This window comes from Strigops habroptila, chromosome 5, assembly GCF_004027225.2.
Source record: "Strigops habroptila isolate Jane chromosome 5, bStrHab1.2.pri, whole genome shotgun sequence".
NCBI classification, from domain to species: Eukaryota; Metazoa; Chordata; class Aves; order Psittaciformes; family Psittacidae; genus Strigops; species Strigops habroptila.
In genome coordinates, this window is record NC_044281.2 from 82,498,199 (window position 1) to 82,524,694 (window position 26,496).

The 26,496-nt window shown below is 47.9% G+C and overlaps 1 protein-coding gene across 20 annotated transcripts in view; it reads left to right on the top strand.

Annotated features, from left to right (window-relative positions):
• Positions 1-25,222, top strand: part of JAKMIP3 (Janus kinase and microtubule interacting protein 3) — a 74,723-nt gene extending 49,501 nt beyond the window's left edge. For 6 of the 20 annotated variants that reach the window (XM_030486396.2, XM_030486380.1, XM_030486387.1 and 3 more), the window contains 15 exons: positions 54-182; positions 1,683-1,811; positions 3,722-3,805; positions 4,244-4,306; positions 4,684-4,782; positions 6,013-6,111; positions 6,201-6,260; positions 7,517-7,582; positions 8,029-8,097; positions 8,184-8,261; positions 11,363-11,566; positions 11,916-11,981; positions 13,293-13,334; positions 14,090-15,267; positions 23,063-25,222. In XM_030486396.2, the coding sequence (XP_030342256.1) occupies positions 54-182; positions 1,683-1,811; positions 3,722-3,805; positions 4,244-4,306; positions 4,684-4,782; positions 6,013-6,111; positions 6,201-6,260; positions 7,517-7,582; positions 8,029-8,097; positions 8,184-8,261; positions 11,363-11,566; positions 11,916-11,981; positions 13,293-13,334; positions 14,090-14,236 (1,335 nt within the window). In that variant the 3' untranslated portion in view covers positions 14,237-15,267; positions 23,063-25,222. Of the gene's footprint in view, positions 1-53; positions 183-1,682; positions 1,812-3,721; positions 3,806-4,243; positions 4,307-4,683; positions 4,783-6,012; positions 6,112-6,200; positions 6,261-7,516; positions 7,583-8,028; positions 8,098-8,183; positions 8,262-11,362; positions 11,567-11,915; positions 11,982-13,261; positions 13,335-14,089; positions 15,268-23,062 lie in introns of those variants that run through there. The other 14 variants (XM_030486397.1, XM_030486384.1, XM_030486399.2 and 11 more) reach the window with 11 other exon arrangements.
• The last annotated feature ends 1,274 nt before the right edge of the window (positions 25,223-26,496 follow it).

Below are 26,496 nucleotides of genomic sequence, written 5' to 3' on the forward strand. Positions count from 1 at the left end.
GGCTGGCACAGTCGATGGCTCCGCTGCGGTCAGTGACACCTTCTCTCTGCCAGAAGCCGGTTGTGGAGACGTTCTTTGGCTACGATGAAGAAGCTTCCTTGGAGTCTGATGGTTCCTCTATCTCATATCAAACTGACCGCACAGACCAAACCCCTTGCACGCCTGAGGATGACTTGGAAGAGGTATCCATCAAAAACCCGTGGTGTTTGTTTCGAAACCTCTCTGCTAGTTTTTAATGGCATTCCTGGGCTGTTACATCATTCATCTGTCCCCTCTGACCAGAAAATGAAAAATTGATGTTCAGTTTAACACTGTGCATGTTGGTTAATATCCCTCAAGTCTCCAGTAATTTTAAAACTTTCAACCAAGCTGTGAATATTATACCTGAAGAATACTACGTATAGAATAGATATATAGGTTAGAGGTCTAAAACGACTGAGCAGTTGGACAGCCCTGGGAAGATCTGGTCAGGCTGAGGTTTACTGCAGGTTTGTGCACATGTAGTTTGGTTCAGGTCCTTCTGTTTGTCATTTTGAGCTCAGCCCAGAGCACAGCCTTGAGCGCTGAGGTTTGTGTTTTCTGGAGGAGAGGTGACAGGCCCTCAAAGACACTGTCCCCAGAGGAAGGGCTGTCCCTCCTGCTGAGGTTGTGTCTTTTTGGGAGGCTCTGAATGCAGAGTGCAAAGGTAGCTGGTAATACACATCAAAGTTATGATTCCTGGTATCTTGCATGACTTCCCTACACATGCATTCCCAAGCGCATGTGAGATCACTGCACTGTTACATGTCTCTGGGCACAACAATAATGTTATCATGGACAAAAAACCACTGATAATGACTCTTTATGGTTATCATATTGTATTTATACTCAGCCTTTTTACGGTTGCTGGTTGCAAACCTCCATCTGCCATTTCACCTGTTCCATGTGCTGTCAGGAGATCTGTTATAAGGGAACCTAAAGAATTCCGATCTCCCTCATAAAAGATACATGACTGGTTACGGGGTGTGTGCTGCACTGCTGGAAACCTGAGTGTATTTTTGTATGTATGAGCCTCTTGATCTCATTCCTGTATTGACATGTTCCCTGTTCAACAGTACAAAGTGTCTGCATGCAGCCAGCAATGTAATTGCATTTCATGTCAAATGAAATATTCTGGTCAGCCTGACATGAACTCATTCAGTGCTGGGTATTGTAAGGAGACTGAGGAAGAATGAAGGGCTCTTTTCATGCTGACGTCACCATTGCTACAAGTATTAACTCTAGATTAGTGTTTTATTACTTGGGTGAGGCTGTCAGGCTTGGCTTGGGAAAGCTTGGAAACCTTTTGTTGTGCCAAGGAAGTTGTATTTTCATCTTTAAATGTGATAACTCTGCCTGTTACAGTAATAAAGGGTGATTCAGTTGTTAGTGTGTGACGTGGATGGCAAGTTTTTACCTTCCCAAGGCAGGGGAAAGTCTCTTTTTTATTTCTAATATTGCATTTTCTTGACGTAAGTGTGTGCAAGAGATGTTTAAGGGACAAAAGAGAAGTAGTCCGAGGGCATCTGAGGGCACATAACCAAGATCCTCAGTACTGTGCTTCCCAAATTGCGTTTTGGCATTTTTTAGAGAAAACAAATATGTTTTTCTATGATTTCAGACAAAAAGCAACAGGGACAATGCATCTTTGGTTTTAATTCCAGGGCATGGCCAAGGAAGAGACAGAACTGCGGTTTCGGCAGCTGACGATGGAGTACCAGGCTCTGCAACGAGCATACGCCCTATTGCAAGAACAGGTCGGAGGAACATTGGATGCAGAACGAGAAGTTAAGGTCTAAATGGCTTATATTACATGAAAATAAAGGATTGTCATTGTATGGGGGTTTCCACTTGCACTTGCTCCATTGTTTTATGTTTGTTGGGCAGGACCCAGTCAGGCTGGTTACTGAGGGGGCTCCAGGATCTCTATCTCCAGCCAGCCCATCCAGCTTCCCCGTGAGGGGCTGGTTCCCTGGAAGAACCATTGTTACTGCTGTTTTGTCTTTTCACCTCTGACCAGTCTAAGAAAAATTCAGAGGGAATTTTTTATGGGAAAACTTTAAAATTAAGCTCTTCTATAAAAATCCAGGACAGCTAGCCTTAAATATGTAATGCTTGGTGCTGAATTCCTTCTAGCTTCTGTGAGATTCCATGATTCCTCAAAAAATGGCTTATAGCTGAGATCCTTTTTCTTAATTCAATTGCAAAGTGTCCTGTGCTCTTCTGCATGCTTATCTGCCTCACACAACCCTTGTGGATGCACACACCTGGCATAAAATCATCGAGTCCCAGACCGGTTTTAGTTGGAAGGGACCTTAAAGCTCCTCCAGCTCCAACCCCCTGCCACGGGCAGGGACACCTTCCACTAGAGCAGGTTGCTCCAAGCCCCTGTGTCCAACCTGGCCTTGAACACTGCCAGGGATGGGGCAGCCACAGCTTCTCTGGGCACCCTGTGCCAGCGCCTCAGCACCCTCACAGGGAAGAGCTTCTGCCTCAGAGCTCATCTCAATCTCCCCTCTGGCAGGTTAAAGCCATTCCCCTTGGCCTGTCCCTACAGGCCCTTGCCCAAAGCCGCTCTCCGATGGCCAAACTCCTCTACCTCAATGCCATCTTTGCAATAGTATTTCACCCTTCCTAGTTCTGTAAATAGTCTGGGTTTTTTTTCCACTGAATAACTCTAAGAATTAACTGCTAGTTTCACCACAGTTTCCAGCGGTGAGGACATCTCAGCCACCCAGATTTAGCAGCATCAATGTGTCTCCCAGCGACCTTCCTGTTTGGCCATCATATATAGTCTCACTCTTGAGTGACCCAATGCATTGAAACTAACATTCTGTTAAGCACATGCTCTGCTCTGAAGTTTTAGTTACTGCACAGGTAAAGAAAGTCATCATGAAACAAGACATGCCCAACCTGAAAAGTGCCTTGATTTCACTTTTTCCATAGTGAGACAAAAAGAGAACAATGCAGGTAATGCAAACAGATCAGACCATGTTCATTGTAACAAGATAAATAGCAGATCAGTGGTTTGAGGAAAGAAAATGTTCTATAAGCCAGTATTTAATGAATGAAACAGCTAATAATAATTACACTTATTGTCCAGAAAACACGTGTAGGAAGGTGGTGTGTATTTAAATAAGCATGAAGCTAGAAGTATAGTAAAAAATTGCATGCAATGCAATAAGACCATCAGATAGAGCACTAAATGCATGAAGAGCAACTCAGTTGGCCAGTTTGTAATCTTACATGTGTAGGAGCTGTTCTGAGCTTCTTATCAAAAGTTAAAGGAAAAAAGTGTGTCTAGAGCTGTGGCATGATAATTTTGATATGTTTTCATGGAGAAATGAATCTTTGCATGATACTGCCTTTGTTAAAAGCCCTGTTCTAGGTTAGGGAGGGCTGCTGAGTGCAGACTGCCATAGCCAGCTGAGAGAGGCCATTCACATTTTGCTGCCCTGATGGGATTCTGCTCGTGTTAATCCTGAGTTCAGTCTCAAACTTATAATCCTGTCTTAGAGACTTCTTTCTATGATTAGTGACTCCTGTTGGGTGCTTTGCTGCAAACTGATTCTGCCAAAGAACTTTAAACCCTATTGGTTAAAAGTATTTGATGTTTTCAGCATTTTCTGTACCTGTGTTAGCTTTAGTCTGTTAGAGAAAGTTCGATTGATGTTTTTTTGTCTTTTCCCCTCATATCCCACAGACACGTGAGCAGCTCCAAGCAGAAATACACCGCTCGCAGGCTCAGATCCAGGACCTGGAGAAGGCCCTCGCAGAGCAGGGACAGGTAATGCCTGTGGCTGAACCACTGATACATAATGCCTTGGGGGTCGTGGGCTTTATAATCATCAAACTAGGGAATTAGTTTCAAAACAAGGTTTATTTTGCCTAACTTTCAGAAATATGTAACTTGTTTTCAATGTAGTAGAAATTCAATTGTAGATGTATAGCTAGAAATATCCCTTTTAATGCAAACCAATTTTTTCACCTGAAAGAGGTTTTTGGTCACTGGAGTGTTTCTATTCCATTTTTATACTGCAGACTATTAAAATAATGGAAAAGTTTAGCTTAGGAAGTTATTTTAGCAAATAATGGAATTACAGTTTCATGTGCAGTATTAGTCTATCCCTCTTCTCTATCTGCATGATTTACTGAAGTACTTGCTGCTGTGCTTGTGCTAACCATTGCCAGCTTCACCTACAACACTGGTCATTTCTTTCTTAAGGACATGAAGTGGATTGAGGAGAAGCAAGCGCTGTATAGAAGAAACCAGGAACTGGTAGAAAAGGTGTTCAATGCTTCTATTTGTATTATTCAAATAATATTTGTAGCTTAAGAGATGCAGGAGGTGCAATACTTTAATCTGCACCACACAGCTCTGGTGGTAATAATTAATATATAATAAGATGATCTGTATAAACCTGCTAGGAGAAGAGCTTTTCTGGCCTTCCCTGTTGTCCTTTACATGTTTTCTGGCCTTCCCTGTTGTCCCATACAATGTCCATGTCACATGAGGACGGCGGCTCTGGGGAAGAGCCCCCATTCCCCATCGCTGGTGCCACATGTCCCTGCTCACATTGACCCTGTGTTTCCCTGGCATGGTCAAGGCATGCAGATCTCAAGTGACATACAGGCAGTGCTAACCACAGCTCCTTTCTTTGGCAGATAAAACAAATGGAAGCAGAGGAAGCTCGCTTGAAACATGATGTCCAGGATGTGAAGGATCAAAACGAGCTCCTGGAGTTCAGGATCTTGGAGCTTGAAGTGAGCACGTGTTGCAGCCCTGGTCCTGCCCTGGTTTGTGTGAGCTCTGGCTGGGGGCACTCGCCCATATGTACTGTAAAGAGCTATGCTGCCCTGAATGAGAGCAAAGGGTTTGGGACGAAGTGCTAATGGAAGAGGAAAAACACCCTGAACACCCAGGGATCAATGCCAGTGTTCTAGATTAAATAGGTTGTTCTGGCAGTCTTACTACTTAAATAATTTAACTTCCAGAAGATTAGCTCATGGTGGAGACACACATTTTACTGTACTCCATCTGTCCTGAAAATGCAAAGAAATAAAACCAGCACAAGTCATACATGGGAAAGAAAAAGAAAAAGCAACTTTTGCTTTCATTGCCAAAGCCCATGGCTGTGTTTCACTTCTTGTTAAACATGCAGAGGAGGAGTTGTGTGCCCCAGGTTGCTAAAGTTAGTCCACTGAGCCTTCTGTTTTCTGGATCACTACCTGTACAAAACAGAATCTATAAGCTCTTGGAAACTGTATTTAAATTCTCCAAAAGAGAGATTAACAAAGCAGACATTAGTAAGGGAAATGTAAATGCTATATTATATTAGGTATAAGTGTACAGAATCATGGAATCCCAGCCTGGTTTGGGTTGGAAGGGACCTTAAAGCTCACCCAGCTCCAACCCCCTGCCACGGGCAGGGACACCTTCCACTAGAGCAGGTTGCTCCAAGCCCCTGTGTCCAACCTGGCCTTGAACACTGCCAGCGATGGGGCAGCCACAGCTTCTCTGGGCACCCTGTGCCAGCACCTCAGCATCCTCTCAGGGAAGAACTTCATTTTTTGTTCAAGTTTTGCTCAAATATATAATACAGTCACATAATAGGGAAGTGGTCATGATTGGTGCCCAGTGAAGCAGCATGGTGGGAAAATGTTAGCACTGTTATTATTACATTGATAGTATATGGCTGATCCCCTGTGCAGTGGGGTGAGGTCTTCCCCGTCAGCCCCAAGTGCCATCACAAAAGCACGTGGTCTGGCTGGAGAAGTGGCTCTGGCTCCTGGCATTTAGTGCCAGTAGCCCCAGGATGCAGAGAGAAGGGTCTCTGTGCTCTTTGCACCCAAAATAAAGCCATCCTGTGACCATATGGCTTTGTGGTGGGCTCTGTTAGAGCTGCCCTTTTCAAACTGTGTTTTGGGCTCTCTGTGATCTGTCACCTGTGAGGTACCACAGTGGGTATAACCAAGCAACTCTTGTCATTGCAGGAGAGGGAGCGGCGATCACCTGCCATCAACTTCCATCACGGTCCCTTTACAGAGGGGAAAAGCCCTCTCCAGGTGTACTGCGAGGCAGAAGGTGTAACAGTAAGGGATCCTCCTGTCGTGTTTTCCTTCCCCTCAGTGAAGCCAGGCACTCTGTTCTGACTCCTGCTTTTCCATTTCTCTCTTGTTAGGACATAGTAGTAGCAGAGCTGATGAAGAAGTTGGACATTTTAGGGGATAACGCCGTAAGTGTATGTTCCTTTAATAAATTGTGCATGCTTTGGTCAGTGTTAGTCTTCATGTGGAGCTAGCAAAGCCTCCTTGGGTTGCTGCTGCACAGCCTGTCCTGCAGCCCAAGCACGGGGCTGTGAGCTCAGCGTTCCCTGGCTCTTCACGAGGTGGCTCCTGGCAGTGCCATGCGGGATCCCGGTGTCACAACATTGCTCTGAGTGTTTCAATGGTTTGCAAAATATTTTGCAACTTTGGTGTTTGGTTTTTTTCTGGCCATTGTCCCCACAGGCTCCTTTGTTGCTTACTCTGCCTTTGCTTTGCTTTGCTTTGGCATTCTAGCAGTTCTGTGTTCTGGTTTTGTCTAAACCCCATAAACCTTTGGTAGCAACCAGGATATTAAACAAAAAGCTACAACAACAGCATGAGAAGAAGCAGCAAATAATGAGGAATTTGGAAGTGTTTCTCCTTTAGCAAATGGAAGTAATTACATGTATAGTTATGCATATAGAAGATCTAGATCCCCTTGTGTATTTGTTCCCTGCACTCCCATCTGCCAGCAGAGCCACAGAGCCCATGGCTGTGCAGGCAGAAGGGAGCAGAGCCCTTGGCCACTGTGGGGAGATCCCACCACTGGCACGAGCTCTGCAGAAAGCCAACAGCTTCCTCATCGTGGGAATAACAGCTCGTGGCTCTCTGGATCGGAACAAATGTGGCTGCAGACCAGAGGGATTCCCTCCTCCTGGAGTATTTGTGGTCAGAGTAAGACCAAAGTTTGGAATCAAATGCAAAACACGGTTTCAGTACTTTAATGTTTTAAAATAGCAGCAAAACATGAATTGAAAAGCTGACGTCTTCACAGATGCTTTCCAAAATCATGGCTTTGCCCCACAAAATAAGGATTGTGTGTTAACCTACTGTGCATGGAATGAACTCACAGACTGACAACTGCATCTCCTCTGAAAGGCACACTGTGCTAAGCTACGTCTTGTCTTGTGTATCTGTGTTTATTCCCTGTTGGGTAAAAACAGGCCCAGTGTCACCTGGTTTTTTGGTAAATGTGAGAATTTTAGAAGAATTAACTCTGTGTCTGATAAGAATCCAGCATGAAAAGTTACCCTTGTTTTTACAATGATGTTACATTGCAACACTAATTTTCTTAGTTTCTTGTTCCTTGAACATATTTAATTTCATATTTATTTAATACAGCAGTGCCCAAGTAGTGGATTAATAACAAGACACTGGGATTTGTTGTAATTGTATTCTGCTTTTGGTGCAGAATCTGACCAATGAAGAGCAAGTAGTTGTCATACAAGCAAGGACCGTCCTCACGCTGGCTGAAAAGGTAAGAACAGCACATCAAAACCAAACTCATTGGTAAATACATTATGAGAGCACCTGGCAGCCTCAGAGCAGCTCACCTGGAGGCACGGGTGAGGTGGGTGATGGCTTCATCACCACATGCCATAGTTCTTTATGTGGAATTACACTAGTTTTTGTCAAAATAGGGGTGACATTTAGGCAATACAGACAGACATTGCTTAGATGTAAATGTTATTTAATTAGCAAAATGATGTTAGAAGGTAAATAGCTTTGAAATCCTGCTTTTTTCTGCCAATATATGTAACAGAAAAAAAAGTATAATAGAATAAGTTTTCCTCTTTTATTTAGTGAATTTTAGTAAGTAGTTGCAGTGTGTGCTGGCAGCTCCTGAAATCATAGTGATCACTGAATATGAGGTGTGCTGCCGCTGCTCTTTGGGCTTAATCCCCTGCTCCCTGTTTTGTGCAGTGGCTCCAGCAGATCGAAGTGACGGAGTCTGCGCTGCAGCAGAAGATGCTGGACCTTGAGAATGAAAAGGTACCGAGGGAAGGAACCGTGGGAGAAGCCGCAGAAGAGCATCACGGTAGATACTATTGCACTGATGCCTCTTCCCCTGTCCCCAGGAGCTGTTCAGCAAGCAGAAGGGTTACCTGGATGATGAGCTTGATTTCAGGAAACAGTCCCTGGACCAAGCTCACAAGGTGAGGAAAAACAGCTGAATGGTGACATCTTGATTAGCTTCCCATGTGTAATATGTGTGGTCTGCTGCCTATAGAAAAGCTCTGCTTTGGACAGGACAGCACGTGGAGTGACCTGAGGACTAAGTAGAACTAGACAAACCCCCCATGCCCTGCACTAAGAATGAGTTCCTTATGGAGAGCTCCTTATGGAGAGCTCCTTATGGTTGGCTGGACCTTACAGGATTAGGACCTGAACATTAACTCATTAAACACAAGTTTTAATGTAGCAGAGGTTTCAGGAAATGACTGGCAAGAAAATGATGGTTTCAGTAAGTTCTCTTTTCCCTCCAAACTAGAGCTTTTAGGCTAGACATTTCCTTAGATCTTAGGTTACAGCCTCTGTAATGAGAACAGCGGGAGGTATTGTGTGATTCTACAAACTTGAAATGAAACTGCTTTTAGGTCAGGTTCATCATTAGCTGATCCTAAGCCATTTCAACCATATCATAGAATCAAAGAATCCTGGTATGTTTTGGTTAGGTAGGGACCTTAAGAGAATTTCTAGTTCCAACCTCCTGCAATGGGCAGGAACAACCATCTCCTCAGTCATCTGCTGTCTTGTTTCCTTCAAACAGAGAAAAGTTCAGTATATACTCATGAGAGACATACATTTGCATATCAATGTATCTCATTCTTTCAGTTCCATTTAAATCTTGAGCACAGTTGCACTTTCTGTGAAGCAATGAGTATTTACACCTCTCTCTCTGGATACCTGTTCTCTGTTTTTATCACAAACCATTTGGGGGAGCTTTCACTCAATCCATTTTCTGTCTGTAAGGATGATTTTTAAGACTGATTTTGCCACATGCTGAGCTATATCTGGAACCAGTGTCTATGCACAGCATCTCTGTGGCCTCCTCTGGACTCCCTCCAGCAGCTCCACGTCCCTCTTGTGCTGTTGCCCCAGAGCTGGATCAGGACTGCAGGGGGGGTCCTGCAGCTCACGCTCTGGGGGTGCAGCCCAGCACACAGCGGGGGTCTGGGCTCAAGTGCACACTGAAGCTGGGTCATGGGGAGTCATGTTCGGTCATATTGGGTCATATTTGGTCATGTTCTTTAAAGGCATCACACGAGTATCCGCAGGCAAAGCAATGGGCTTTACTCCCGCGCACAAATGGAGCCTGAAAGCAGCAAAGCAGCTTTGTTCTGCCCTGAATTTAGAGTGGCAAAAGCTCTTTTGATTTGTATAATTTGTTTCACTTTCATGTTTTCTTAGTGTCCCTTGGGATGAGGAGCTGCTAATCTTCCCCACTAACTGCAGCCAACAGGATTACTAGCTATAACCACTGAGCTTCCTGCACGGTTTTCACTCCCTTGGGCTGCTGGGGAGGATTTGCTCTGAGAAGCACTTGGCTCACAAAGAGACTCCTGATGCTGCTGCTGCTGCTCTGGAGACCATGAATTCCCCCACACTCTTCCTTCTTCACAAGTCAGTGTAATCTCAGAGCACAGCAGTTGTGCTGTGGCCCCAAACTGAGGTTTGGGGCCCAACAGAAACCCATGTTTCAAACAAACAGCAGCATTTCATTGAGGCAGTGATGGTTAGCAAGGATGTTGGTATTGTTTTAAAAGTGAAAGTCGAGTCTTCTTCTGAGATCTGATCTGATCTTCTCACAGAGATACCATGATTGCTGTCCCTCAGTTATCATCAGAATCCATAACTCCTGCCATGATACTGTTATTCTTGTACATGCTCCTATTCTTCTGTCTGGCTCTGCTAAGACATAGTAAGAAACCAGCACGAGCAGCCTCAGATGGGAAAACTTGATGATTTTTAATGGAGCTGAATTATCGCAGCAGATGCCAACAGCATTGTCAAACACCCTGCCTGGAGGTTCAACCCACCCTAGTGCAGCAGTCTCCTGAGGCCACAGAGAGCTCTGCAAGGTTTAACCTGCACCATCACAGTGCTGTTCTCCTGTGGCCATGGAGAGCTCTGCAAGACACCAGCAGCTTTGTGGAGGGTGTGCAGAGGTGCCATCAGGGGCTGCTTTGTCTCTTGCTCTATATCAGACTTGCTCTATATCAGTCAAAAAGATTTCCGCTGGCTTTTGGCTTGCATGAAGGGATATCTTGGACTTTGAGGCAGCAAATGTTGTCTGGGTCACCTGCCCTAGGAGGGTGCTGGGCTTGGTGACCTGGGGAAACATTCCCAGTTCTCTTCCTACACACCTGTGTATCTTGGTACATCTGGAGGGCACATCTGTCTATGAGCAGGAGTCATTTTCTGATGCAGTAAAATCTCTGCAGCCTGAGACTGCAGGAACAGAGCCCAGCTACCAGATACATTTTTCATGAGCATAAAGCCTCTCGGAGCTGACAGCTCTGCCAGGAAGGGCTGGAAACACGCTCACACCAGGCATTGAAAGCTCATTGGTACAAAATGCTGCAAGCACACAGCAGGGAGTTGTGCCTTTCTGGCAGGAGCTGGTGCTGCTGCCCCCTCTGCTGCTGCATTCAGAATAGCTGGGAAAGGGGAACTGAGAGACTGAACACTGCATTTAAATAGCTGTAACTCACAAAATGAGTCTTTATTAACCACTGTCCCTTTTCCCTTCGCATGGAATCATAGAACGGTTTGGGTTGGAAGGGACCTTAAAGCTCACCCAGTTCCAACCCCCTGCCACGGGCAGGGACACCTTCCACTAGAGCAGGTTGCTCCAAGCCCCTGTGTCTAACCTGGCCTTGAGCACTGCCAGGGAAGTGTTCCCTTTTCCCTTTTCCTTTTTCCCTTTTCCCTTCTTGTTTTATTTTTCTTCTTGCCTTTTCTCCCTGTGGCCATCTCCCTATCTCCAGAAAGGAGACATTGACACCCATATATTTTTGGAGAGGCAGATTCGAGTGGGCCCAGGGGCCTCCCCAGGTCCAGTGCTGCTCAGACCCCCACAGGATCAAAGCATCCTGAAGTGTTTCCTCCCTGGATTGAGTTTTCCACTCTGTCTGTGTGAGAAGCTCAGCTCACAACCCCTCCAGCATTCCCGTTCCCTTACCGGGGTAGGATTTTCAGTTCCTCACAAAACCAGACGCGGTGAAGCTGACAGCCTTATATTGTTTTTGATCAGCAAATTCTGGAATTAGAAGCCATGCTCTATGATGCCCTGCAGCAAGAAGCTGGAGCCAAAATCTCCGAACTTCTTTCAGAAGAGGAGAAGGAGAAGCTGAAGAGCGCTGTGGAGCAATGGAAGCGGCAAGTGATGAGCGAGCTCCGGGAGAGGGATGCCCAGATCCTGCGGGAAAGGATGGAGCTCATCCAGCACGCACAGCAGGTAGGCAACAGTGCCCGCATGGGGTTAGGCTCAGGGTGGGATGGTCCCTCAGGTGGAACATAATGAGCTGATGAGCACCAGCCTCTCCTCATAGAGCTGTCCCAGAAATAGCTGCTCCTGGGTCAGGTTGTGCTTTGCCTTGGATATGATCCCTGCAAACAGGGCACTTGGTTTTCCTGAATGTGTCACATGTGGTGACAATCACAGAAGACTCATCTACAGCTTAAAACCCAATGTGGTTTTTTTAGAAGCACAGCACATACAATTTGTATCTCCCAAACTAATGCATCTTCCGGGTACATCTGTATTTGGTTGGTTAATAAATATTTCTTTATTTAACATCTGACAGAGAATTAAAGAGCTAGAAGAAAGAATTGAAGGCCAAAAAAGACAAATAAAAGAGTTAGAGGAAAAGGTAAGGTAATGCAGATGAAACAGTTACTCTATGTGCACATGACCATCTGTTAATTTCACCTTGGCTAAGGAAACAGTCTTAGTTCGTGTGTGTCAGTGCAGTGAGCTCATGTGAGAGCACCAGGAAACCATCTTTCATCTTTCTCAGGGCATCAGTCCCCTGAGAAAGAGAGGTTACCAGCTGAAACTGAGTCTTTCCTTCTACTGTCCTTCAGGACAGTCCAGAACACAGCACACAGCAGGGGTGTGGGGTCCAGTTGCCCTGGGAAGGGAGCACCAGAGAGCGGAGGCTGCGGCCAGCACGTGCCCTGGGGAAGGAGCCGCAACCTTTTCTCCTTCCTCCCGTCCCCAGCATTGGCACATGCGGTTGCGCTGGCCAGGCTTGCCCAGAGGAAACCATAGAATGATCCTAGAATGGCTTGTGTTGGAAGAGAGCTTAAAGCTCCTCCAGTTACACCCCCTGCCACGGGCAGGGACACCTTCCACTAGAGCAGGTTGCTCCAAGCCCCTGTGTCCAACCTGGCCTTGAACACTGCCAGGGATGGGGCAGCCACAGCTTCTCTGGGCACCCTGTGCCAGCGCCTCAGCACCCTCACAGGGAAGAGCTTCTGCCTAAGAGCTCATCTCAATCTCCCCTCTGGCAGGTTAAAGCCATTCCCCTTGTCCTGTCCCTACAGCCCTTGTCCAAAGCCCCTCTCCAGGTTTCCTGGAGCCCCTTTAGGCACTAGGAGCTGCTCTAAGGTGTCCCCAGAGCCTTCTCACCTCCAGGCTGAACAGGTTCTCTCTTCTCTCCTCACATGCAGCCACAGCAGTCACTGTCACCATGATTAATGTAATTGAGCTTTCTCCAGTCAAGCCGTAACTGTTAAATTTTACCCTAAAATTAGCCTCATCTGAACCCATCTATTTCTCACTAAATTGCCATGGGAGAACCTGTTCAGGTACAACAGGGCTGAGCTGGACATTCACCTGACACTAGACCCGACCTTAGCAGTGTTGCTTTGGAGGTTTTTTTGAGGTATCACAAGAATTCAGCTGATTCTTTTCCTCTCTGTTTCTCCTGAGCCCTTGGCTGTGCCTGGGGCAGAGGATGCCTCTCATCACTGTGGGGGACATGGGGGCTCCGAGCCCTCAGAGCTTACCTCACACTTCATTTCTGTTCAACTGAGAGTTGTGTTGCACGCTGTCTGTAACCACAGCTTGTTTCTCAGCTGAGCACACTGTAAACTCTTAATCTCTTTCTTCTCTTTCATTTTTTCCTCTCTTCCCTCCCCTTTTCAGTTTTTATTTTTGTTTTTATTTTTCTCTTTAGCTTTCATTCTTTGGTCATAGCCCTTCAGGCCATGTGCAGAAGGTAAGCCCTTGGACCACCTCTGGTCTGCCCTCTTCTTGTAAAGCTTCCCCTCGCTACTCAGGCTGCTTTGGCAGTACTGGGGGTTCTGGGTGCCGCAGGTAACCCCTACATGGCAATCTCTAAAGCCTGTAGAAGATGTGAAACCTGGGCACCAGCAAGCTAAAACTTATCCAACAGAATTTCCTTCTCTGGAGGGAAGGGCAGGGAGAGATTAAAACCCAGCAGGCTGAAAAGCAAGGAAGCTTCTAGCAAAGCAGGGTGAACCCCCAGTCTGTGCTGACTACATCAGCTGGACTACATCCAGCTGGTTGTTGCTGGAATCCATGGAAACCCATTGCCCTTCTCCCTGCACAGCTCACAGCCAGGCTGAACCTCTCACATTGGCTTGTCCTGCTTCAGGCTGAGCAACCAGAACACTTTGGGGGGGAATGTGTCATTTATAAATGTTTCTCCAAGCATCATGCCATAGGGCCCCTGATCTGCCTAAATCTCCCCTTTCCCTCCAGGTAAATAGGAGATAAATTGCTAATCCATTTGTGCTTCCAGAGATGGCACCACATCATGGGTGGCGTTGAAGGGAAGGTTCTCCATTAGACATCAATGTCAATAGAACATAACACAGACCCTTTGCTCTCAGTTGTACAATTCAAGTGGATAATCATAAATATATAACCCTTACAGAAATCTCCTGTATGTCATTTTTTCCCAGCTATACTTTTCGTTGATCCATGTTTGTATATCTTGTCTTGTTTCAGCCTGCTGAGGAGGCTACAATTACTTCTGCTGTTGCTAACATGAAGACAGCATTGATTACCAAGGCAGAAAGAGAGACTTTGCCACTCCAAACCCCACAAACATCTCTCCTATTTTGCTTCTGGCGATGGGAGGTGCAGCCTCTCTGAGCCTTGCAGACTGAAGCTGGACTGGGGTACGTGGCCAATTCGGCGCAGGGGATGTCTGCATCACTGAAATCTCTGAGTGAGCATTCTGAAGAGCCAGAACGACACCGTCAAAGAAAGCCAAACCCCTCTCAGTGGCTGCCGGAGGAAGTGCTGGCTCTGCTGCTCGAGGAGCTCTCAGCTTTACGTAAGGAGCGCTATTCTGATTCAGATAAACTGAATTCATTTTGGTTCCCTGCTGAGCAGGCAGTAAATTGCTTCTCTGGAGAAGTGACCGTGTCCTGGTTTATATGTCACGCTTTTGTATTTGTTATTCAGTTAGTTCAAAATCCGTCTTGAAAGAAGAATTTAGGAAGAGTTTCAGAGGAGTAACTGATGAGAAGAGAAACGCGAGTGGAAATGAAGTGTTTCATTCCAAGTTATTTCTTCATAACACAGGGTATGTCCAATGGTTTGTTGCTTATCCCACAAGCCCAGTTCTAGGGAAGAACATGCAACTGTGTTCAGGAAATCCAGCTGTAGGATTCTGTTGAGTTTTCAGTAGACCATGGCCCGCAGCACGATGAAAAATGGCACAGCAAGTTATAATGTGCTGTCCCTGAATGATGACCAAAGGCTTAACATTGTCCCAGCAAAAGGCTTGACCTGGACAAAAGTGAAGGTAAAACACACAATCCCCGATCCGCACGCTCTGGGCTGGGGAAGGCAGCAAGAGGGAATAGAAGATCTCACCACTGTGAGACTGGGGAGCACGAGCCCTAGCCCAGGCAGCTGCCGCAGGCACCAGGAAGGGAAATGGATCCTCTGGAAAAACAGGCGAAGGAGGGAAGTTCCAGAAGAAATCCCACAGTGTGATTCACCCCGTGAGAACCGCAGCCAAGCCTGGGGCTGTTGGGGAAGGCCAAGGGCAAGCTCCTGTCTGCAGCGTTCCCTGGATGTGGAGCCGTGAAGCTCCCAGAGGCACAGGATGTGATGGAGGAACTGCCCATCCCTTTGAAGCACAAGGCAGGAAGGAAACCCAGAGCTCCCAACAGGTAGGACTGGCTAATAACTGAAACCCATGCATTATAGGCTTATATGGACTGTGTCCCTTCCTTTACATGGCTGGTAGCCTCTTGCTCCAGTTAAAATGCTTCTCATGAAGCATTAGTCTTTATCTAAACATTATTTATTTATCTCTGGTATACTTTAGTGATTTAGGTGTTGAATTTCAGCATCATATAATCACAAATGCTGACTTCATGGGGTTAGACCAGTGGTCACTCTTAACAAAAAGCTAGTAGGGAGGCAGATTTATGTGAGCAGCAAGCACTCATGCTGCTTTAGAAATAGACATTTTAAATGAAAATACTTGTCATTTTGGATTGGAAAGACAAAGAGCATTCAGAAAAGTATTCTAATACACAATTTCACTTAGTTTTTTTCCTAATTTATGCTGGTAACGAGTTACTTGGCTGGAAAACATGGGGACAGCAGTGCTCCTATTGGGTGGGAGTTAATGGACCCATTGTACAGAAGGGAAAAGGAGACTGGAACCAGTGTGTGCTCAGGACACTGAGCTGCTGCTTGGTGGGTTGTGTTCTTTTCAGCAGTTTTAGGACGTTGTTTAGGCTGTTATCTTAGTTACTTTAGTGTGTTCAAGTCATATGGGAGACTGGGAACTCCCAGGGGTAGGCAGCACTCGTGTTATTTCCAAATAAATAAGTTGTCAGTTAAGCTAAGACACTTTTTTCTTGATATTAACTTTTACATTTATAGAAAGGGCCTGAGCAGCCCAATATTTTTTCCAAATATCTTAGTTTAATTTAAAACATTTATTGTAACTCAATTTGGTAATGGTTTATGGTCTCCAGAGGTCCCTTCCAACACTGACAATTCTGTGATTCAAAAGAAATAACATCTGGAACGTGCTGAAGCCCAGCTTTGCGTAAGGAAGATGTGTACTTGAGGCACGAGCTTGTTCATGAGTGTATGTATACTTTAGCAGCATGTGTCTAAGCATATATTCAGTCAAATCTAACTGAGCATTGGGAGTTTACATAGAGTCATAATTCCCAATATCTGATCTAAATCTAATAATCTTTAAATATTGCCTTCATGAAGAAGGATCACATTAGGGTGATGATCCAGTTTGATTCATGACTATAAAGGTTTCCTATTGGTAATGGAACGCAGTACTGTAATTACAACCTTAATTACTTCGGTCTTAATTAAAACATTGAAAGTAGTGCTATTAAAAGAAGATTACCTACCTCTTTTCAGCGACAGAAGGATGGAGAGAAGCTCCTGTGTTTACCTGCTCCCATGGAGCAGTATTTCCTACTGCAGCAGCAATTGGAAATACCAATGGCAAATGCTCGGATCCTGATCTTTGGCGCTGGATCAGTGTGAGTGCAGTGGGCAGGTGGCATTCCCCTGACAAGTGTCCACCCAGGTCCTGTGGGGCACCCCCTTCTGCTCCCGTGCTGCGTCTGTCCACAGGGGCTGTCTGGTGTGGAGAGCATTACTGTTCTCTAAATCACTTTGTATATTGACTCCATAATCATAGAATCAAATGGTTCTTTTCTACTGGAGTACTTCAGTGCTCAGAAGAGGTTGGGTTTTTTTTAAGGTCAGCAGCACATTTTGCCAGAAACAATCCACAGGGGAGATGATGAGTTACTGCAGCTTAAATTTGCCTGTAAATGCTCCATCAGCCGCCCTCTGTATATATAGAATCACAGAGTGGGTTAGGCAGGAAGAGACCTTAAAGCTCATCCAGTTCCAACCCCCTGCCACGGGCAGGGACACCTTCCACTAGAGCAGGTTGCTCCAAGCCCCTGTGTCCAACCTGGCCTTGAACATACATACATATATATGTGTGTGTATATATATATATATATCTCTTCAAGCATTTTGAAAGGGGTTGTAAATGCTTTTCCTCCCAGGGGTATACAGAGAAAGGCTAATGAGCTACATGCTTAGAATACTAACTGGCAAGCCTGGTGCTGTGCAGGGTGACCCAACACATCTTGGTTCAAAGTGAACCGAGTAGGGGAAATTCAAGCCATCAGGATGACTCCAATTGAGGGAGCGGCATTCCCAGGAGGATATAAAGGACAGGACTCAAAGGCCGCTCATTTTCACTGCACTGCAAATCTTGTGTAATGTTCTTTATCTCAGTAAAGAGCAGAATTCGGCTCAGTAAAAATGATTTCCAGCAGATTAGTAACTGTCAATTTATATGAAAGCGTTGGGTGTCTTGTTCCCAATATTTCCGCTTTAATCTTGCAGAGGTTGTTACAGACTGAGGTGCACGGAACTGACAATGTCAGTCTGAATTTAGAGCTGAGCTGAGCTGGATGTCCTGGGGCGGGAAGAACAGCATCACTGGTGCTGATGGATGGCTCCAGCGCAGGGAAGGTTCCAGGCGCGTCTGGGGAAGCTCCTTCATTGTGCAGAGGTCTTGGGTTGTAAAGAGGCGCTGTCTGCTGTTGGCTGACTCCCACAGGAACACACTGAGCAGACCTGCTGAGGTTTTCCTGCTTTATTACAGCAGTATCTTCTCATTGTGCTTCTTGGGCAAGCTAAGAAAGCGCAGGTGCCTGGGACAGTCCTTTCCTTTATCCTCTCTACCATAGAATCATTGAATGATTTGGGTTTAAGGGACCTTAAACCTCGACACAGGACTGCAGGGGGTGGGGGGGTGTCCTCAGAGCTGGGGATGCAGCTCAGCACTTCCAGGTCATTAGAAACCCCAGATAAACCTCCCCCAGGAAAGGAGAATGTGTCCAAGTAACTCAGACCTGTTATTGCCTTCTGCAGATCTGTAGCGGCAGATGTAGGAGATTTTGTTCTGTCAATGGCTTTTTCTGATGAGATTGCCCCAATGGCCAGTTTCCTTCTTGTTATAAACAAGAACACACCCGAGGGATACTGCAAATTGATGAAATGAGGGTCAGAATGGCTGTCAAGGAGATACCAGTGTGTGTTAGCAGTGCTGTGATGGCCATGAAGGTAAGAGGGCTGTAAAATATTCACATATCATCAAATCAGAGCAACCTTCTCGTACGAGGAGAATGGCCATAGAACCCTAAAGGCTGTAAATGTATAGTTTATCTTATTTCTGAGGGTGTTAATTGTAGCCAAGCTGCCTAAAACCTGCTGTGGAAGGTCACCCAGGCAGGAGCTGGGTGGTGTTTCAGTAAGATCAGGCAGCAGCCTCAGCCTGCAGGAGCTGGGGCTCCTCATCAGGGCTGTGATGGAGGCTGACGTCTGGCCCTGACCCCTCGCCCTTGGCTGCCTTTCCCCCCAGAGCAGCCAGAGCCACAGTCTGGGTGTCAGCCTGTGTTTTCCACATTAGATCCTCATTTACGGCTTGACTGCGTGCCCCCCAGCTTGGAAACCCTCCCTTTTAAATGTCCTGTGTTAGTGCTGCAGCTGATGCCTATCTGAGACCTGGAGATCTATAACAAGAAATGATGCCTGTGAGCAGCCAGGTTCTGGACACATTGCAATGGGTTTATTATTGTCCTGTTTTCCAGAGCTGTGTCAGTTATTCATAGAATCCCAGGCTGGTTTGGGTTGGAAGGGACCTTAAAGCTCATCCAGTTCCAACCCCTGCCACGGGCAGGGACATCTTCCGCTAGAGCAGGTTGCTCCAAGCCCCTGTGTCCAACCTGGCCTTGCCTGCAGGTTTCACAGGAGTCCCCAGATAAAAAATTCCTGGTCCCCAGCAGGCCCTGGAGATGCTCCCACTTAAAGACTCTCTGTCCCCGTGGGCATCTTCATCTGCCAGCCCCAGCAGCACCAGGGACTGCAGCCATAAACATACTGCTCTAGGTTACACATAGATCTCTGTGAGGGTTATGTGCTGATAAAGCTTTTAAATCCTCACTATTGCAGATACAGAAGACAAATATTTTAAATTCTTTCATTGGAAAGCAAATTGCTGCTATTTATCATTTCTGGGTATGCACCCAACAGTGACATCTAATATATATAACACAACATGTAGACATATTTTAAAGCTATCACACCATGTTTTCCAACACCATAATAACTGTCTTCCAATAGATTTGTCTTTTCATGAACCATTCTAATGTCATTTACCAACTATATGTAAATGTATTGCAAATTCACTCATAAGCATTCTTTACCCAAGTGAAATACCCCAATAATTAGGGGGTGAGAGCAGCAATTTCAGAAAACCAGTTTTCTTAAGGGCAAAACAAGCAGTTTTCAGTGCAGAATCAGCCGTTATTCTAAAAGCAGTGCATGATTAATACAGATAAATTTAACCTGATCTGGTGGGAGTACAAGAGCCAAGGCCGAGCTGCCACGTGCTGCTCTTCAGATGGGAAAGGAGTTGTCAAATAGCTTTAATTATAAATCTTCTTGTCGTTCTCTGTTACACACTGCTTCAGAATCCAACATGACAGGAAAATGCTATAGACTTCTATTAAATATATATGTGTGTGTATGTGTGTGTGTGTGTGTGTAAAATGAATAGTACCCAGTCTATTCCCAAAAGACTTTATCCCAAATAATTAACTTGTAGTGGAATGAAACAGCTTTTTAAAATGCTGCTGTTAAGCATCAAAGGATCAGCTCTATTGAGCCCTGTAGCAGAAGCAGATCGTGGTGGATCTGTGTCGAGTTCCTCCTATGGTTGTTAACAGGAGATGGGAAAGGCAAATCCCAGGGGAATGGCTTTAACCTGCTAGAGGGGAGATTGAGATGAGCTCTGAGGCAGAAGCTCTTCCCTGTGAGGGTGCTGAGGCGCTGGCACAGGGTGCCCAGAGAAGCTGTGGCTGCCCCATCCCTGGCAGTGTTCAAGGCCAGGTTGGACACAGGGGCTTGGAGCAACCTGCTCTAGTGGAAGGTGTCCCTGCCCGTGGCAGGGGGTTGGAGCTGGATGAGCTTTAAGCTCTCTTCCAACACAAACCAGTCTGGGATTCTATAAATGGGCCATAAATTTACTGTGCATGTGGATCTAGTGGGAGAGGAGGGGAAGATACAGAGGAGGCCAGGCCTAGCCCATTTTTCTTGACATGAAAATGGAATTCCAGCTCTCTATTCCCATCGGGCAGGCAGTGAAGCACATGTCACCTCCTGGTGACATTCACCACACAGAGTTAGGGCCCTTGAGGAAATTTTATTTCCCAATTTCAGCCAATTTAAACTTGCACCCATGTTTCAGCTGATTCTTAACTCTTCTTACTGTATGCAGGGTAAGCTGGTGTGAGTATTCACATAGCAGGCGGGCTGCTGCCTTTGTGGTTGGTTTAGTTGCCTTTTTGTTGTTCCCTGCACATTCCTTAGGTCCTTCCCAGTAATTATAAGAGATGCACCGTCCAGTTTTGCCTCTCAGCCATATGGTCACTTGTGCTGCTGTCACAGGTCAGTGCTGGCCATGAGGCAGATGGCCCATGGCTGAGCATCACCTGAGTGGCCTCAGCCAGACCCATCCTCGCTCAATACCGGGGGAACGCGACTGGTGCAGGCACGTGGAATGGGATTTACAGCTCAGGTGGTGGGTTTAAACAGAGGCCCGGCAAATGCCCCTTGTACCAGTTAGAAATAAGGAAACACACAGAGACAGAGATAGAGATAGAGAGTTATAGAGATAAGAGATAGAGATAGAGAAGTAAATATATATATCCTTTCATTGCAGCCTTGGCAAGAGGCTGTGCATAATAACAGGCGGCTAATGGAGGCAATCATTCCTTCTCCATATGAAATGTTATCCATAATCTTTGATGAATTGCATCTCTGGACTGCTCTGTTGCAGTGAAGCTGCAGTTTTCACAAGCAGTGAATGCTCAGCATATTCCAGCTCCATCCATTACCGTTTTAAATGCTTCTTTTGTCCCACATTTGCAGCTTTCTTGAAACAAAATAAATCTCTCTAGCAGCTGCTGGCGTGCTGAGAGGATAACTGCTCCTGTTAAATTAACCAGCATCAGCCCTGCAGACAGTGCCTGGGCAGCACTGAAGTGACATGTGCAGTGGCAGCGGATGTGATCTTCACTGAACGTGCAGCACCATCGTTTGTCTCTGCGCAAACTCGTGGTGACTCCTCACCCTGCCCGGTGCTGCCTTCTTGATGAAGTGGCACCTCTAACATTCACTGTGGTTCACTCTCCATTTCTCCAAGTTCCGTGTCTTTTTAGGAATTGCCTATTAATATTCTGGGGGTTTTATTTTCTGTGTGTGAGCAGCGTGATCCCTGTCTTGAGGCTGCTGGGGAAGGGCAGGAAGAGCTGCAGGAGCCACAGGCTGCGCAGTAGAAGGGCTGGGGAGGGTTAATTCATCCCTGTATGGTGCAGGGGGCTGAGCTAGGGAAGGAGGTCCATGACCTATGGGTGAGGTTTGGGAGAAGAGATAGGGAATGGGGGGTCTCTCTAGTCATTGGCTGAACTATTCCACTTTGCCTGTCTTTGCCCTTTAAATTCCCCTTCCCTCCAGTGTTGGTCTTGTAGCAACGTGGAAAACAAAAGACAATGGAGAATGGCCCAAGGATGAAGCACACGGAGCACAGGAGGGGACAGAGCAGCCTGAAGGCAGCCACTCTTTCCACCCTTTCCACTCTTTCCATCCTTTCCACCCTTTCCACCCAAGGGCAGGACATCCTTCTGTGCCACCTCTCCTCAGTGAGGAGGTGGGATTTGGCTCCGTGGGTTATTAACTTGTCCTCTCCACAGCACAACTCCTTCCTCTGTCCATTCTACCGGGGCAGAACCATCAGCAGGATCAGTGATGTCTGAAGAAGCTCACGCTGCTGCGCTGGCTCCTCGACCTCCCCTGTGCCTGACAGCAGAACGCAGCATGTCTTACTCTCCTGGTGACATACAGAGATGTGTGTCCATGCGGGATGGCCACGGAATCCTGGGTTTGGAATGGGGGAGGTTCACTGCTGCTCGGAGGGCATGTTTCATGAGGCAGCCTTTGCCAGCTCGGAAATTCAGCCATACTTGGCTTGGCTTCAATTGCTGATGGCAGAATGAGCCCTGCCCCTCCTGGTAAATGATAATTAGGAAACGAATGATCTGATTGCTGCTTGCTGGCCACAGTGCAGAGGTGGCCATGTCACAGCATGTTGCAGGTCACTCCTCACCCCCTCACTCTCTTTCGGGGTCATCCACATCCCCTCAGTACTTCCCATGTCCTGGGAATCCTCCTGCACCCATGGATGCTCCAAAGGGGAGCCTGCGGGTGATGCTCAGGAAAGACACCTCAGAACCTGCATGAAGATGGACAGGGCACGTTTTAAATTCATAGAATCCCAGCCTGGTTTGTGTTGAAGGGACCTTAAAGCTCACCCAGTTCCAACCCCTGCCACGGGCAGGGACACCTTCCACTAGGGACACGGGGGGGTTCTGGGCTCAAGCGCACACTGAAGCCGGGCCATGGGGAGCTGCTCCTCACCCAACACCCCCAAGTCCTTCTCCTCAGGCTGCTCCATCCAGTCTCCCCCAGCCTGTGTTTGTGCTGGGATTGCCCCGAGCAGGGACAGGACCTTGCCCTTGGCCTGGTTGAACTCCATGAGGTTCATTATCAACACGATGTTCTGAGTGTTACCTGAATACTGTTAGGGGAGCACTGCTGCAGGAAGAATAATGCTGTAATGTGTGAGGCATCCTATAGAAAATATGCATTTAACATTCAATAAAAGAGCTCTTTCTTTTCAGAGAAACCCCAGCAATTGATAAGTCTGCTGCAGCTGTAGACTTAGCTGAGAGCTGCCTCACACACAGCAACCCCCATGGAATGGCAACTCATAGTGCTGGGACTAAAACCCATATGTTGCAGAGAGTTACTCCTTGTATTTATTTCTTTCTCCTGTAGGTGCCTGCACCCCTTCCAAACCTTGCGTGGAGTTTAAAAAGCTATGAAGAAAGTCCCTTGATACTGAAATTCTACAAACTCTCCAGGTCTCGTACATCCATCATCTGTTTTAAAGAAGTGAACATTGTGAAGAGGGAGCTGAACTACAAACACGTAAGAAAAGGAGGTGGTCAGAGGAGTTACCTGTTTGTACTGAAGTATTACAGCATTTTAAGCCAAAGGTGATGGCTTTGACATTGGCACATGGTTGTATTATAAAAGTGATTTAACAGATTCCAATTCTACCAGATAAAAATACCAGTATTGGGATTACGTGATGAGCTGCAGTTTTACTTCTGCATCTCATGCTTAAAACATGTGTCCATTTTGGGTTCTACTTAAGTACTTAATGTCTTAAAATACTTCATTGGAAGACCTGCAGAGAGTGGCTGAGGGAACCTCTGCAGCCTCAGGCATCACTGTCCTCTTGCTGGGAATCCAGAGGAAGGCTCTGGGCTGGCATCCCTCAGCCCCAGAGAGCTCGGGATGGGAGCTGCTGCGGGCAGATGGATGAACGGGGATGGGGACCAGGGGCAGGGAGTGGGGCTGGAAGTGGCTTGGAGCCATTTCATGCCCCTTCTCCCAGACCACGCTGTCACACGTTGTGTATGGGCATCTAGGAGTTCCCTTCCATTCCCATTAGTTAGACTTTCTTAACCATGCTTTTTTGAATTAAAAAGCTATCTGCACAGGACAGGACATGTGTAAATAAGGGATTGTGCTTGTGTATATGTTAATATTTATGTGTAAAAAGATGTGTACATAGGAAAGAAAAAAAAAGGCTCAAAGAATGTTTCCAAAACTGTTTCTTACACAGGCAGAGATAGGAAATGTGCATAAACGCGCTCCTTAATTTCAGCATAAGGGTTTTTGCTCCGTTTTCAGTCACTTTGTGTTTGCTCCCGCTGGGCTTTTGCAGGATGAGTTTGTACGATGAGACTGTGACCGTGGCCAGAGATGCTCCGCAGACGGGGCCGCCCTTGGCCCCTGGAATGAGCTGTGGCTGTGTCACATCTCATTTGTGTTTTCTTGCCTCTGGGTCTTGTGTACCTTTTACAAACCAAGGTCCCAAAGCCACAGCACCAGAGGTGGATGTTTACCTGATCTGGGGCTCCTTCCTGCAGCCCCCCCGTCCCTCAGTGCAGGTAAACAGCGGGGAGAGGAGGGGTGTGCAGCCACTCTCAGGCCAGCGAGGAGGCAGCCACAAGTCCAGAGCTACCAACTGCTCCAGTTCTCCCCATAAGCATCTTCTGCAAGTTTCCCAGCGCCCTTCAAAGAGCGACAAGACGGAGGCCAGGTAAACCGAGCGCATCCCGGGGCGCCACCGGCACAGCACCACCGCTCCGCTTCCCCTCAGGACTGTGAGGAAGGAGCGTGTCTGTGACCAGCCCAGGCCCACACAGCTCCTGGAGGAGCAGGGAAGCGGGAGGACACGGGCTGCCCGGTCCCACAGGCGAGCTATGGACCGACATCCACCGGGACCACAGCACGTGGTTCAGGCCTGTTCCTATTCAAGCTGTTGGAGGACCGTGGCATCATTTCAAGTCCCCTGCTCCAGTGCTATCTGTAGCCTTCAGTGTATCCCCGAGTGCCTTACACAGCTTGTGAACACAACTCCTGACCTGAAGGGGAAACGCACCCGGGGGCCCGATGCCGGCTCCCACCATGTCCCCAGTGCTGCTGCTGTGGGGACCGGTTCAGTTTAGCCTCAGGAAACCACGTTGTGAGTGAGTGTGTTGAACCCTGCACCTCTGATCCTTCTTTAGAGACAGGAACTGTCCTAAACTTATGCAAAACGTAAACCAGAGAAAACGTTTCCCCCCCAGGCCGGCTGCCGGGCTCCTGCTCCCCAACGGGACCCAACAACCGTGTTAACGTCCACTAATGGTTGGACCTGATGATCTTAAAGGTCTTTTCCAACCTGTTTGATTCTGTATCCCAAGTACATGGTGTCTGCTCAGAGCTGAGGCAGGAGCTGACGGGGCTGGAGCGATCGATTACAGAATTTTACACATATTTTTGTATCGTGATTCATATGATATATATCGAGAGACTTTCTATTCATTTGTAAAATACATAAATTATTGTAAACTTTTAATAAAAAGCTGTTTTAAACCTTCAGGTTGGATGAATTGTTTGGTTCTTTGGTTGCCAGAAGGAACCCTCTGGTTGGTTACAGTCACTTTGCTGATGTTTTTTTATAACACTGCCAGTTTTTAACCATTTCTTAGGTTCTGCCTTAAAGCTTAAGACGCGACTAAACCCGTCCTTGCAGAGCGATGGGACCCGCCTCCCGGGAGCCCGGTGTTCACTCATCCCACTTCCTCAGCGCTGGATCGCGGGTGGGTTAAGCCCATCTGGACCTGACGGGGAGGCCGGGCGAGCTGCGGCGGTGCCTCCCGCAGAACCCCCCCGACCCCTGGGACCTCTCCCGGGAGCCCCCCCAGGAACCCCGACCAGAGAGACCCCCCCGAGACATCCACCACCCCGCACCCGGGATTCCTCCCACGTTCCCGGGACAACCCCTTCAGGCACCCCCTCCCTCGGTGACCCCACTTTGTACCTGGGGATCCCTTCTTGTCCCCGGGGACCCCGCCCCCGGCTCTCCCGGGGATCCCCCCTCGGGGTTCTCCCCCTACCCGAGGACACCCCCCCCCGTTCGCGCTGTCTCTGCCACCACGCGTGGATGGTCACGGCCGGGCGGGGCGGGGGGAGCCGGCGCTCGGTCCGGGGCTACTTTAAACGCTCTTTGCTCCCTCCCCAGGCTGCAGCAGCGGCACCGGCTCCGTTCCCGCTACCGTTCCCGTTCCCGGGGCCGCCGCAGCCATGCCGGGGCGGGAGGCAGCGCTCCCCGCCTGCTTCGCGGGGCTGCGCGCGGGCAGCCCGCGGCCGCGGCAGAAGCGCGGGGGGATGTTCTGCAGCGTGGAGGACGCCTTCGACAACAAGACGCTGGACTTCGCCTCCCTCGGTGCCTGCGGACCCGGGACACCCCCGGCCGGGACCCACGGCAACTCCGGCCCCGGCCCCGCCGCGCCAGCGTCGGGGGAGCTGCCCGCCCGCGGCCCGCAGGTAAGCGGCTGCTGCGGGAGAGACGTGCCGGTCCCGGAGCCCTATGGGGAGCAGCTGCCTTCGCCCCTTCTCCCCTCTCCGGGACCGGAGCCGTCCTGACCCGAGACCCCGCCGGAGGGCGAGCGACGGCCGCGTCCCGTCCAGCCCCAGCCCGCCGGAGCCCCGCGCTCGGTGAACGGACTGGGACCGGACCGGGGACCGGCTGCCTGAAGGGGAGGGCCCGGGGGCGGCCGCTTCGCCGTCGGAGAACACAACGTTCACCGGCCCCCAGGGACCGGCTCGGCTCCGCTCCGCTCCGCCCCGCGCCCTTCCCCGACGGCGGCTTT